Source organism: Salvelinus namaycush, chromosome 37 (assembly GCF_016432855.1).
Source record: "Salvelinus namaycush isolate Seneca chromosome 37, SaNama_1.0, whole genome shotgun sequence".
Taxonomy (NCBI): Eukaryota; Metazoa; Chordata; class Actinopteri; order Salmoniformes; family Salmonidae; genus Salvelinus; species Salvelinus namaycush.
The window spans coordinates 21,821,155-21,834,484 of record NC_052343.1 but is presented as its reverse complement, the minus strand read 5'-3'; the positions used below and the strand labels follow the sequence as shown (position 1 = coordinate 21,834,484).

General features: G+C 45.1%; 1 protein-coding gene across 1 annotated transcript in view; it reads right to left on the bottom strand.

Moving 5' to 3' along the window:
- LOC120031313 (glutamate receptor ionotropic, kainate 2) overlaps window positions 1–13,330 on the bottom strand; it is a 284,742-nt gene that overhangs the window by 156,073 nt on the left and 115,339 nt on the right. The window contains exon 6 of the mRNA XM_038977019.1: window positions 12,863–13,036. Coding sequence (XP_038832947.1) covers window positions 12,863–13,036 — 174 coding nt within the window. The remainder of the gene's footprint in view (window positions 1–12,862; window positions 13,037–13,330) is intronic.

Below are 13,330 nucleotides of genomic sequence, written 5' to 3'. Positions count from 1 at the left end.
GTGCAGAACCAGAGTGCTTAACTAGCAGAATCCAGCGTGGTGTGACAAAGACACAGCATCAGGAGAAATAATAGCCTTAAACACTCAACTGAATCTGGTGGTTTCCCCAGCAACGATAGATAATGAGCAAGAAGAGGAATCTGCTCCAAGGGCTCTCTGAGCGGAGCTACAGTTTAATATGTATGTTTATAATGAGCATCGGTTATACAGGATGTGGCTAAAATATATGTCAAATGATACGAGCAGCAATTTCAGTGTAATGTATAAAATACCAAACATGGAATATGAAATATTTTGAAATTTGAATAACGTCGTACCACGTGTCTTGCTGTTTACAATGACCTTCAACAAAGGTTAGTATATATACTGTCTAGATGAATGTCAAAGCAAATGGAACAGGATTCAAGACTGTACTGAGCTTTGAGTGCATCAATACATTGAGGTCATTCTGCAGAGGAGGAAAGGTGAATCCCTTTACCTGCCACTCTCTGTTATAAAGCTGTGCCCTGTTATGATGCTGGATGTAGCCTTGAACTATACTTGAAGAGTTTCTTTGCAAAACACTATATATTCATTTTCAGAAATGTTGGTAAATGAGCTTTTATTGATTAAAGAACTTATGAAAGAGATTGGTGTGTTTTTTCACTATCTAATCGTGGCATGGGGTTTTTCAATGACCAATATATATTTGTTTGAAACCTATCACTTGATGGGTTCATTTCAGAGAGAAAAATAAAGTGTTTTTGCGAAACGCTATATAAGTAGTACTGCTACAGTAGATTTTACACAGTCAAATGTAACAAATAGCTACATTTTTATAAAGAACTGTACAAATGATACATTTGTAACATCAATATAAAAAAAAAAAAATGAATCAATACTGTAACATGAGATCTATATCTTCATTAAATAGTACCCGCAAAACACCGGTGTCAACGTCAACAGTGAAGAGGCGACTCCGGGATGCTTGCCTTCTAGGCAGAGTTGCAAAGCCATATCTCAGACTGGCCAATAAAACGAAAAGATTAAGATGGGCAAAAGAACACAGACTCTGGACAGAGGAACTCTGCCTCGAAGGCCAGTATCCCGGAGTTGCCTCTTCACTGTTGACGTTAAGACTGGTGTTTTGCGGGTACTCTTCAATGAAGCTGCCAGTTGAGGACTTGTGAGGCGTCTGTTTCTCAAACTAGACACTCTAATGTACTTGCCCTCTTGCTCAGTTGTGCCCCTGGGTTCTCCCACTCCTCTTTCTATTCTGGTTAGGGCCAGTTTGTGCTGTTCTGTGAAGGGAGTATTACACAGCGTTGTATGAGATCTTCAGTTTCTTGGAAATGTATCGCATGGAATAGCCTTAATTTCTCAGAACAAGAATAGACTGATGAGTTTCAGAAGAAAGTTTTGTTTCTGGCCATTTTGAGCCTGTAATCGAACCCACAAATGCTGATGTTCCAGATACTCAACTAGTCTAAAGAAGGCCAGTTTTATTGATTCTTTAATCAGGACAACAGTTTTCAGCTGTGCTAACATAATTGCAAAAGGGTTTTCTAATGATCAATTAGCCTTTTAAAGTGATAATCTTGGATTAGCTAACACAACGTGCCATTGGAACACAGGAGTGATGGTTGCTGATAATGGGCCTCTGTCCGCCTATGTAGATGTTCCATAAAATAATTGTCATTTACAACATTAACAATGTCTACACTCTATTTCTGATCAATTTGATGTTATTTTAATGGACAAAAAAATTGCTTTTCTTACAAAAACAAGGACATTTCTAAGTGACCCCAAACTTTTGAACGGTAGTGTAAGTCATTTAGCAGATGCTCTTATCCAGAGCGACTTTGATCTTAAGATAGCTAGGTGAGACATCCACCTATCACAGTCAAATATACAGGATACAAACATTGCAAAGAACACATTTTAATACACATCTATAATCTATGAATGTCACGGCCGTCGAAAGAACTGGACCAAAGTGCAGCGTTGTGAGCGTACATTTTCTTTTAAAATGTCGCCAACAAAACAAGAAACAAAATGAACAACTGTGCAGCTGACGAGGGCTATAGTGCCACTAACAAAGATAACTACCCACACTGAAAGGAGGGAAAAAGGGCTACCTAAGTATGATTCCCAATCAGAGACAACGATAGACAGCTGTCCCTGATTGAGAACCATACCCGGCCAAAACATAGAAATAAAGAAACATAGAAAACAAGACATAGAATGCCCACCCCAAATCACACCCTGACCAAACCAACTAGAGACATAAAAATGCTCTCTAAGGTCAGGGCGTGACAATGAATAAAATATCTGAGAACATAAATATTTGACCTACATGACTGTACCCAGAAGTAATAATTTCTGATGAAAAAACACAAATGTGAACAATTGGTGGATATATCATTTTGGAAATAAACTCTTCACTTACTCTATAGACATGGCAATGTCAATCACTGCTTTTTCTCCAGCGTTTCTTTCATCCGTCCTCTGACTTTCTTTCTCTCTCTCGCTATCTCTCTTACTTTCTCTGTGTATAGGCAAGTTATTGTTATTCACTGTGTATTTATTCCTTGTTTTATATATTTTTTAACTTTTCTATACTATTTCTATATATATAAATATATATATATATATCTTCTTCCCTGTCCCTCTTTCTCTCTCCCTCTCCCTCTCTCTTTCTTCTTTTCCTTCTCTCTCTCTCTCTCTTTCCCATAACCCGCCTCTCTCTGAGCACTCGTCAGTGTTGGATCTACAGTAACTCTGGCAGGCGGAGGGAGGAAGGAACTTCAGGATAGAGATCTGCCACTGTCGCTGTGTTTAATCAGGGTGGGTAGCCAGAGCAGCACATGGCTGGGAGCAGTGCACTGTGGGTAACTGATCTAATGATGGCTCGTGACGCTGACTGGAGTTGAGCCGGGCTGAGACCGTCAGCTCATTACAGATGCAACGTCACTCCCAGAAATACTCAAAGACAGAGAAATATTGAAAAGGAGAAGGATGATGAGAAAATGACAGGGAGGATGAAAAGAGGAGCGGGTGGATGAGGAAAGGAGAGGGAGGATAAGGAAAGGAGAGGGAGGATGAGGAAAGGAGAGGGAGGATAAGGAAAGGAGAGGGAGGATGAGGAAAGGAGAGGGAGGATAAGGAAAGGAGAGGGAGGATGAGGAAAGGAGAGGGAGGATGATGATAGCAGAGCGGGATTAGGAAAGGAGGTGAAGGATGAGGAAAGGAGAGGGAGGATGAGGAAAGGAGCGAGCGGATGAGGAAAAGAGAGGGAGGATGAGGAAAGGAGAGGGAGGATGAGGAAAGGAGAGGGAGGATGAGGAAAGGAGAGGGAGGATGAGGAAAGGAGAGGGAGGATAAGGAAAGGAGAGGGAGGGAGGATGAGGAAAGGAGAGGGAGGATGAGGAAAGGAGAGGGAGGATGAGGAAAGGAGATGGAGGATGAGGACAAAATGCTGATGACCTTCTCAAAACCCAAACACTGGCGGGTTTTGTTGTTATACACATGGGACCTTACAACCCATACCATCAGTATGAAGGATACCGATGTTATGCAGACAGTCAAACAGATATTCAAATTTGTGAATTCTGTCCTGAGTTCAAATGACATTACATACACTGAGTGTACAAAACATTAGGAACACCTGCTCTTTCCATGACATAGACTGACCAAATTCAATCAGTGTAGATGAAGGGGAGGAGACAGGTTAAAGAAGGATTTTTAATCCTTGAGACAATTGAGACATGGATTGTGTATGTGTGCCATTCAGAGGGTGAATGGTGAGGACAAAAGATTTAAGTGCCTTTGAACGGGGTATGGTAGTAGGTGCCAGATGCACCGGTTTGAGTGTGTCAAGAACTTCAACGCTGCTCAGTTTCCCATGTGTATCAAGAATGGTCCACCACCCAAAGGACATCCAGCCAACTTGATACAACTGTGGGAAGCATTGGAGTCAACATGGGCCAGCATCCCTGTGGAACACTTTCAACACCTTGTAGATTCCATGCCCTGATGAATTGAGGCTGTTCTGAGGGCAAAAGGGGGTGCAACTCAACATTAGGAAGGTGTTCCTAATGTTTTGAGCACTCAGTGTTTAGGGGGGGGGGGGGGGGGGGGGGGGATTATAAGAGTTAGATATAGAGTCAGATCCTTAACATGGAGATATTTCACATGGTTCAGACTGAGAGTAGAAGTTTGATAGTGGGAGAGAGTAACATGGCTCATAGCTCTCAGGGGAGCAGTGGGATGATGTGTGGAGCTGGCAGCAGTACCTGGAGGAGAGGAGACCTAGTCAGTTGTGTGTGTCTTCCACATTTAACCCAACCCCTCTGAATCAGAGAAGTGCGGGGGGCTGCCTTAATCCGCTGTCGGGGGTTTACTGCCTTGCTCAAGGGCAGAACGGTTAATGGCCCAACGCTCTTAACCACTAGGCTACTTGCCGACCCTGACAGAGAGGAGAGGGAAACAGGAAAGGGGATAGAGGAGAAGAGAGGAGAGGGGTGGATGGAGGAGAGGGTGATGGTGGAAAGGAGAAGGGGGATAGAGGAGAGGAGAAGGGGATGTCAGAGTGGGGGGATGGGGTATTGGGGGATAACGACATGCCAGCCTTTTTTCCAAAGTCTAGATTATCACTCCGTTTCCGCAGTAAACCATCTCCAGGGTCACCTGTCTATGCTGGAACCTGGCGGCGATACCGTGGGGCACATAGTTATTAATGCAGCCCTGTGTCTGTGCACACTGCATGTGACACCGGCTACGCTTCCAAACAAACACACACCCACTACACATACACACACCTGCACACACACACACACACACACACACACACACACACACACACACACACACACACACACACACACACACACACACACACACACACACACACACACACACACCATCAGCATGCTACACACAGCCACTACAGTGCCAACAACAAACGACAGCAGCTCATCCAGAACACAAAATGGACACACATACTCTGTATTTATAGCTCTAAGTTTTAACTGGGCTAAAGTCTGCTTCCACTGATTGGACTAAAGAATAGGATTTATAACCAATTAGATTCAAGATGTTTCAATAAATGTTGTGGTATAATATAGTAAAATCTTGTCAAATGGTAATCCAATAGGAAGACCTAAAACCACCCACACAGTGTGTGCTTTGCAGAGGTATTGAATGGGATAAAGGATGAGAATGGTCTAGCTTTGGGTCATCTCAGTGGCAGTAGAGCCTCTGGCCTTGGGAGACTGCCTGTCTCTGCCAGCTACCACACATGCCAACCAGCTGCCCGAATAATGCCCACGCATACTCCACTTTCAAATTCCTCTCCCCGCATGTGGACAGATGCAGCGCCAAATCCCAAATCCAAGACCCTTAGCCACAAAAAGAGTGAGCTGGCCTGAAATACAGAGAGAGGCAGACGGCCACAGCTTAGATAGAGGAGCTTCATCTGTGGGGTGCAGAAATTGGGTTCAAATGGGGTTCATCACAAAACCAAGACTGAAGAGGATGTCAATATCTGGTAAAGAAATATCGCTCCCTCCCATATAAACTCAGCAAATTTATTTCCTTCCCTTTTTCAGGACCCTGTCTTTCAAAGATCATTCGTAAAAATCCAAATAACTTCACAGATCTTCATTGTAAAGGGTTTAAACACTGTTTCCCATGCTTGTTCAATGAACCAAAAACAATTAATGAACCTGCACCTGTGGAATGGTCGTTAAGACACTAACAGCTTACAGACGGTAGGCAATTAAGGTCACAGTTATGAAAACTTAGGACACTAAAGAGGCCTTTCTACTGACTCTGAAAAACACCAAAAGAAAGATGCCCAGGGTCCCTGCTCATCTGCGTGAACGTGCCTTAGGCATGCTGCAAGGAGGCATGAGGACTGCAGATATGGCCAGGGCAATAAATTGCAATGTCCGTACTGTGAGACGCCTAAGACAGCGCTACCGGAAGACAGGTCGGACAGCTGATCGTCCTCGCAGTGGCAGACCAACAACACCTGAACAGGATCGGTACATCCGAACATCACACCTGCGGGACAGGTACAGAATGGCAACAACAACTGCATGAGTTACACCAGGAATGCACAATCCTTCCATCAGTGATCAGACTGTCCGCAATAGGCTGAGAGAGGCTGGACTGAGGACCTGTAGGACTGTTGTAAGGAAGGTCCTCACCAGACATCAACGGCAACAACGTCACCTACGGGCACAAACCCACCGTCGCTGGACCAGACAGGACTGGCAAAAAGTACTCTTCACTGACGAGTCGTAGTTTTATCTCACCAGGGGTGATGGTCAGATTTGCGTTTATCGTCGAAGGAATGAGCGTTACACAGAGGCCTGTACTCTGGTGCGGGATCGATTTGGAGGTGGAGGGTCTGTCATGGTCTGGGGCGGTGTGTCACAGCATCACCGGACTGAGCTTGTTGTCATTGCAGGCAATCTCAACGCTGTGTGTTACAGGGAAGACATCCTCCTCCCTCATGTGGTACCCTTCCTGCAGGCTCATCCTGACATGACCCTCCAGCATGACAATGGTACCAGCCATACTGCTCATTCTGTGAGTGATGTCAGTGTTCTGCCATGGCCAGCGAAGAGCCTGGATCTAAATCCCATTGAGCATGTCTGGGACCTGTTGGATCGGAGGGTGAGGGCTAGGGCCATTCCCCCCATAAATGTCTGGAACCTTGCAGGTGCCTTGGTGGAAGAGTGGGGTAACATCTCACAGCAAGAATTTGCAAATCTGGTGCAGTCCATGAGGAGGCAATGCACTGCAGTACTTAATGCAGCTGGTGGCCACACCAGATACTGACTGTTACTTTTGATTTTGACCCCTTTGTTCATGGACACATTATTCAATTTCTGTTAGTCACATGTCTGTGGAACTTGTTCAGTTTATGCCTCAGTTGTTGAATCTTGTTATGTTCATACAAATATTTACACATATTACGTTTGCAGATAGAGCGGATGGCAACACATGTCACGTTAGAATGACGCCATCTGTCGGAAGACAATGGGGGTTGACCCTGCTGGTCAGGTCTGTTCAGGGCTTGTCCAGCAGCCTGCTAGCTGGCCAGAGTCAGCTCCCCTCTCTCCGGCAGGCAGCAGCCATATTCTCCGCCCCTTGCTGCCAATCAGGGAGATCGCCATGGTGACGGCGTGATGGACAGGTTGATCAGGAGAAGGCGCTGAGCCAAGGGGACGGCTAAGAGAGCAAAGAATAATTAATCTCTCAATCTCTCCTCACTATTCTCTCTCTCTCTCTCTCTCTCTCTCTCTCTCCTCCGTTTTCTCAATCTTTCTCCTTCTCCATTCAACCGGTCTCTTTCTCTCTGTCTCGATACTCTCTCTATGTCTGTTTCATTCTTCACATCTGGAAGAGTTTCTGCCAGTCTTTCAGTCTGCTATATGATGTATGTGTATGGCTGTTTGAGTGATGGTTGAGTAATGTGATTCCACATGTGTTTGACTGCTGTTATTGAGAAGTATTTTCCCATTTCCGCTGAAGCCGGACATGTAATGATAGCCTAGCTGTCAAATCACAAAATGGCATCCCACCCAGTAGCACAGATGTGTCCATTTGAATTTGCCCTGGATCTATGTCTATCGTTCTTCATGGGAAAAGTATTGGTATGATTACAGATGGTGTGGTCGCTAGGTTTCCATTACATGAACACCATTTTATCCTCAAATTCCTGACATAAACAAAACAGCGGCCAACTACATTCAAATCGTGGGGTTAGGTATCTGCCCTGACCCAAAGAGAGAGCTGGTTAAAAGGTAATGCCTCCCCTCTCCAACTCAAGACAGGGAAATACATTGTAGGATGTATGGTCATGCCTGGGAGTTTTTGGAATCTCCTTGAGAGTAGCCTAGCTGCCTCAGAGTGAAACAGACAGAAGCTAAAGCAATTAGCAAGCAGGAGAAATTATGCTAATGAGCCCGTAGGACTTGTTAGGTCATTTTCATTATGCGTGTTAAGCCGTGACAGGGCAGGACTTCCTTCTCCAAAGGAAGATGAATTGTAGCATAAAGAAATGAGGTGCAGAATGAAGCTTTCTGGAAACCACACACCCTGAGGCTGCATTCATCGTAGCTGGGGATTTTAACAAGGCTAATCTGAAAACAAAACTCCTTAAATTCTATCAGCATATCGATTGTGCTACCAGGGCTGGTAAAACCTTGGATAATTGTTATACTAACTTCCGTGATGCATATAAGGCCCTCCCCCGCCCTCCTTTCGGAAAAGCTGACCACGACTCCATTTTGTTGCTTCCAGCCTACAAACAGAAACTAAAACAGCAAGCTCCCGCGCTCAGGTCTGTTCAACGCTGGTCCGACCAATCTGATTCCACGCTTCAAGACTGCTTCGATCACGTGGATTGGAATGTGTTCCGCATTGCGTCCAACAACAACATTGACGAATACGCTGATTCGGTGAGCGAGTTCATTAGAAAGTGCATTGACGATGTCGTACCCACAGCAACGATTAAAACATTCCCAAACCAGAAACCGTGGATTGATGGCAGCATTCGCGTGAAACTGAAAGCGCGAACCACTGCTTTTAACCAGGGCAAGGTGACCGGAAACATGACCGAATACAAACAGTGTAGCTATTCTCTCCGCAAGGCAATCAAACTAGCTAAGTCCCAGTATAGAGACAAAGTAGAGTCGCAATTCAACAGCTCAGACACAAGAGGTATGTGGCAGGTTCTACAGTCAATCACGGATTACAAAAAGAAAACCAGCCCCGTCGCGGACCAGGATGTCTTGCTCCCAGACAGACTAAATAACTTTTTTGCTCGCTTTGAGGACAATACAGTGCCACTGACACGGCCCGCTACCAAAACCTGCGGACTCTCCTTCACTGCAGCCGAGGTGAGTAAAACATTTAAACATGTTAACCCTCGCAAGGCTGCAGGCCCAGACGGCATTCCCAGCCGCGTCCTCAGAGCATGCGCAGACCAGCTGGCTGGTGTGTTTAAGGACATATTCAATCAATCCTTATCCCAGTCTGCTGTTCCCACATGCTTCAAGAGGGCCACCATTGTTCCTGTTCCCAAGAAAGCTAAGGTAACTGAGCTAAACGACTACCGCCCCGTAGCACTCACTTCCGTCATCATGAAGTGCTTTGAGAGACTAGTCAAGGACCATATCACCTCCACCCTACCTGACACCCTAGACCCACTCCAATTTGCTTACCGACCCAATAGGTCCACAGACGACGCAATCGTAACCACACTGCACACTGCCCTAACCCATCTGGACAAGAGGAATACCTATGTGAGAATGCTGTTCATTGACTACAGCTCAGCATTTAACACCATAGTACCCTCCAAACTCGTCATCAAGCTCGAGACCCTGGGTCTGGGTCCTGGACTTCCTGACGGGCCGCCCCCAGGTGGTGAGGGTAGGTAACAACATCTCCATCCCGCTGATCCTCAACACTGGGGCCCCACAAGGGTGCGTTCTGAGCCCTCTCCTGTACTCCCTGTTCACCCACGACTGCGTGGCCATGCACGCCTCCAACTCAATCATCAAGTTTGCGGACGACACTACAGTGGTAGGCTTGATTACCAACAACGACGAGACGGCCTACAGGGAGGAGGTGAGGGCCCTCGGAGTGTGGTGTCAGGAAAGTAACCTCACACTCAACGTCAACAAAACAAAGGAGATGATTGTGGACTTCAGGAAACAGCAGAGGGAGCACCCCCCTATCCACATCGACGGGACAGTAGTGGAGAAGGTGGAAAGTTTTAAGTTCCTCGGTGTACACATCACGGACAAACTGAATTGGTCCACCCACACAGACACCGTTGTGAAGAAGGCGCAGCAGCGCCTCTTCAACCTCAGGAGGCTGAAGAAATTCGGCTTGTCACCAAAAGCACTCACAAACTTCTACAGATGCACAATCGAGAGCATCCTGTCGGGCTGTATCACCGCCTGGTACGGCAACTGCTCCGCCCACAACCGTAAGGCTCTCCAGAGGGTAGTGAGGTCTGCACAACGCATCACCAGGGGCAAACTACCTGCCCTCCAGGACACCTACACCACCCGATGTCACAGGAAGGCCATAAAGATCATCAAGGACAACAACCACCCGAGCCACTGCCTGTTCACCCCACTATCATCCAGAAGGCGAGGTCATTACAGGTGCATCAAAGCAGGGAATGAGAGACTGAAAAACAGCTTCTATCTCAAGGCCATCAGACTGTTAAACAGCCACCACTAACATTTAGTGGCCGCTGCCAACATACTGACTCAACTCCAGCCACTATAATAATGGGAATTGATGGAAATTATGTAAAAATGTATCACTAGCCACTTTAAACAATGCCACTTAATATAATGTTTACATACCCTACATTACTCATCTCATATGTATATGTATATGCTGTACTCTATATCATCTACTGCATCTTGCCATCTTTATGTAATACATGTATCACTAGCCACTTTAAACTATGCCACTTTATGTTTACATACCCTACATTACTCATCTCATATGTATATACTGTACTCTATACCATCTACTGCATCTTGCCTATGCCGTTCTGTACCATCACTCATTCATATATCTTTATGTACATATTCTTTATCCCTTTACACTTGTGTGTATAAGGTAGTAGTTGTGGAATTGTTAGGTTAGATTACTTGTTGGTTATTACTGCATTGTCGGAACTAGAAGCACAAGCATTTCGCTACACTCGCATTAACATCTGCTAACCATGTGTATGTGACAAATAAAATTTTATTTTATTTTATTTTATTTATTATTCAGCATTGCAGCACACAAACAAATCCAGAAAAAAAGAGGAGACAAAAACATCCTGGGGTGAAAATGAAAATTCGCCGGTTTAATCATTATCTTCTTTGGCCCTGGGGTTTGTTTCTGAGGTTTTACAGGCGACAGGAATCTTTCGTGAGTCACAGCCAAATAAGGCAGGCACTGAGATCAATTTAAGCCGAAATAACAAGGCTGTAGCCAAGCTAGGTGGGAGAGGACCACCTCTCTCTAATCTCTCAGAGCGCTCTGTTCTGCAGATCAAACAGTAGGAGAGGAACCGGGATTAAATCACACAGAAATGTCACATCTAAAGTGTTTAAAGTGGTTTTAAAAACCTGGTGCCTGAACCAGGATTTGTCTATCTCTTCACCTCTTTTTGCTGGATATGATTTTGCCTGTTTTCCATCTACTCTCCATTCTTTCCAACATCATTAGTAGAAAAAAATGATCCATCCACACACAAACACACAAATACACACAAAGAAATACACAACATTTCCATAGGGTTTCAAACAATAAACTTTGAAAGCGGTGGGCCCAAAAAAAGAGCTGTATAAAAATAGCTGAGTCTTTGTATTGCTCTGGGTGTAATCTGTCATGATCGCCAGTCCATAAGTTACATCAGCGGTTCAGTACTTAAGCACACAAGACTGTAAATACAGCTCAGAAATGAAGCCGTTAATCAAACGTTTACGGAACCTTTCGCCATGTCAATATGCAGTAGCTGCTGACTGATTGCCATTTGTCTAATGAATCAATCCCCGCCTTCCAACTATGCCATTAATTCCCTAATGAGTGGGGTCACAGCACTGTCCTCCCCTGGAATAAATCTTCTGATGCCTCTGATCCAAAAACAACAGTCTTATGAAGTAATACTCATCCAGCCTTATAGACTACATAAGGAACAGATGGGAAGACAAACAGCTGATAGAGGGCTTTGCAGTTGTCCTTGCCACTACAAATAGTGGAGTGGAGACCTATTGATCTGAGAGAGCTAATTTATGTACATGCGTGTGGAGGGCAAAGCACCAAGTCAGTTGATTCCTTAGGTTTCAATTGACTATGTGTCAGAGAAATACATCAACTGCCCCCAGTCTATTGGAGGCCTCCAGAGAGAAGCACCACCAACTGACCCACTAATCCAACAAAAGACTCTTACAAAGAGGCAAACCGGTCTAAGATACAGTACAACCCTGGAACTAACTCTTCAGCAAGGTTCCTTGAACCTTAAAGGAAGCTCTCTATCCTCAGTGGCAATCCACAGCTATCAACAACCAGCCAGCATCCGCTTCCCTCCAACTGGAATATGACCAGTCAGTCCAGCCATATGTCACTTTTAGCACCTTAACAGTTGTTCTGGAATGAATCTGGAACCCTAATTCCAGTCATCTCTCTCCCTTTCTCTCCATCTCTCTCACTCTCACTCTCTCGCCCTCCCTGTCCTCCCTCTCTCCTTGTCTCTGGTGAGTTCATATTTTGGCAGTGCTCCCAGATAAGAGAGAGTAGCGGTGTAGCAGGACTGCTGTAGAACAGTCATTACTGGATGTGTGCTGTTATCAGAGAGGGGTTGGATCCATGCAATAGGAGGCATGTTATCACACAGGGCTCAGAGCCCAGGGACCCAAGAGGTCGTGTGTTTCAGTCCTCTGGGACAGGCTGGATGCTCACAGGAAGACGATGCTCAGAGCATGGCTGTTTCACTAACGGCTAATACATTGGCAACAATCACACACAGAGAAAGCATAATCTATGTCCTAACAACATTCCTGCCTTACTCCATCAAAGGTCTAATGTGATATCTAAAATATCTAGGAAAAAATCTACCGGTGGAATGGATTTCTCTGCCACACAGCAGTAACACTTCCAGCATAAGTCCCTATTCCATAATGATAATATTCAGAACTTTTCAGAAGATTAGAGCAACAAAGGGTTATAGACATATAGCCCAATCATAGTAGATGCTGCGTCCGAAATGGACTAAGGGTTATAGGGAATAGGAGTTAGTAAATAGGGCGCTATTTCCGATTGGCCCCATACAGTAGCTCTAGTGATGACTCACCGTCATGAAGCCGTCCAGTAGGCCAGAGTCAGGTTTGGGCGGGGCCTGCAGGCGTTCCATGGACCACTTCTCTATGATGGAGGCCACTTGGCTGTTCTCCGTATTCAGGATCCTAAAGCCAGTCATGTTCACCCCACTGTAACGGTAGGCCTCCACGTCCAGGGCAAACAGGTCCTGACAGGGAAGAGTTAAGAGTCAGGCAAGTAGGAAAATAACATACATAGGCCTATATATAATACGCTAAAGAGGGGTTATAACTGTGATATAAACAAAGCCATTTTCTCCACTAAGAGCAAAAAGGATTAAGTATAGACTAACAATTAAATAGGAATGCTGATTGTGAATAAGCAAGGACATGGTAGCAATGTGAGTTAATGTGTGGTGTCTGAGTGCTGTCCTCTGCTGGAGCTAACACTGGAGTATAAAGTCAAATCTGGCAGAAAATGGCTGCCATATGTGTTCATCGAT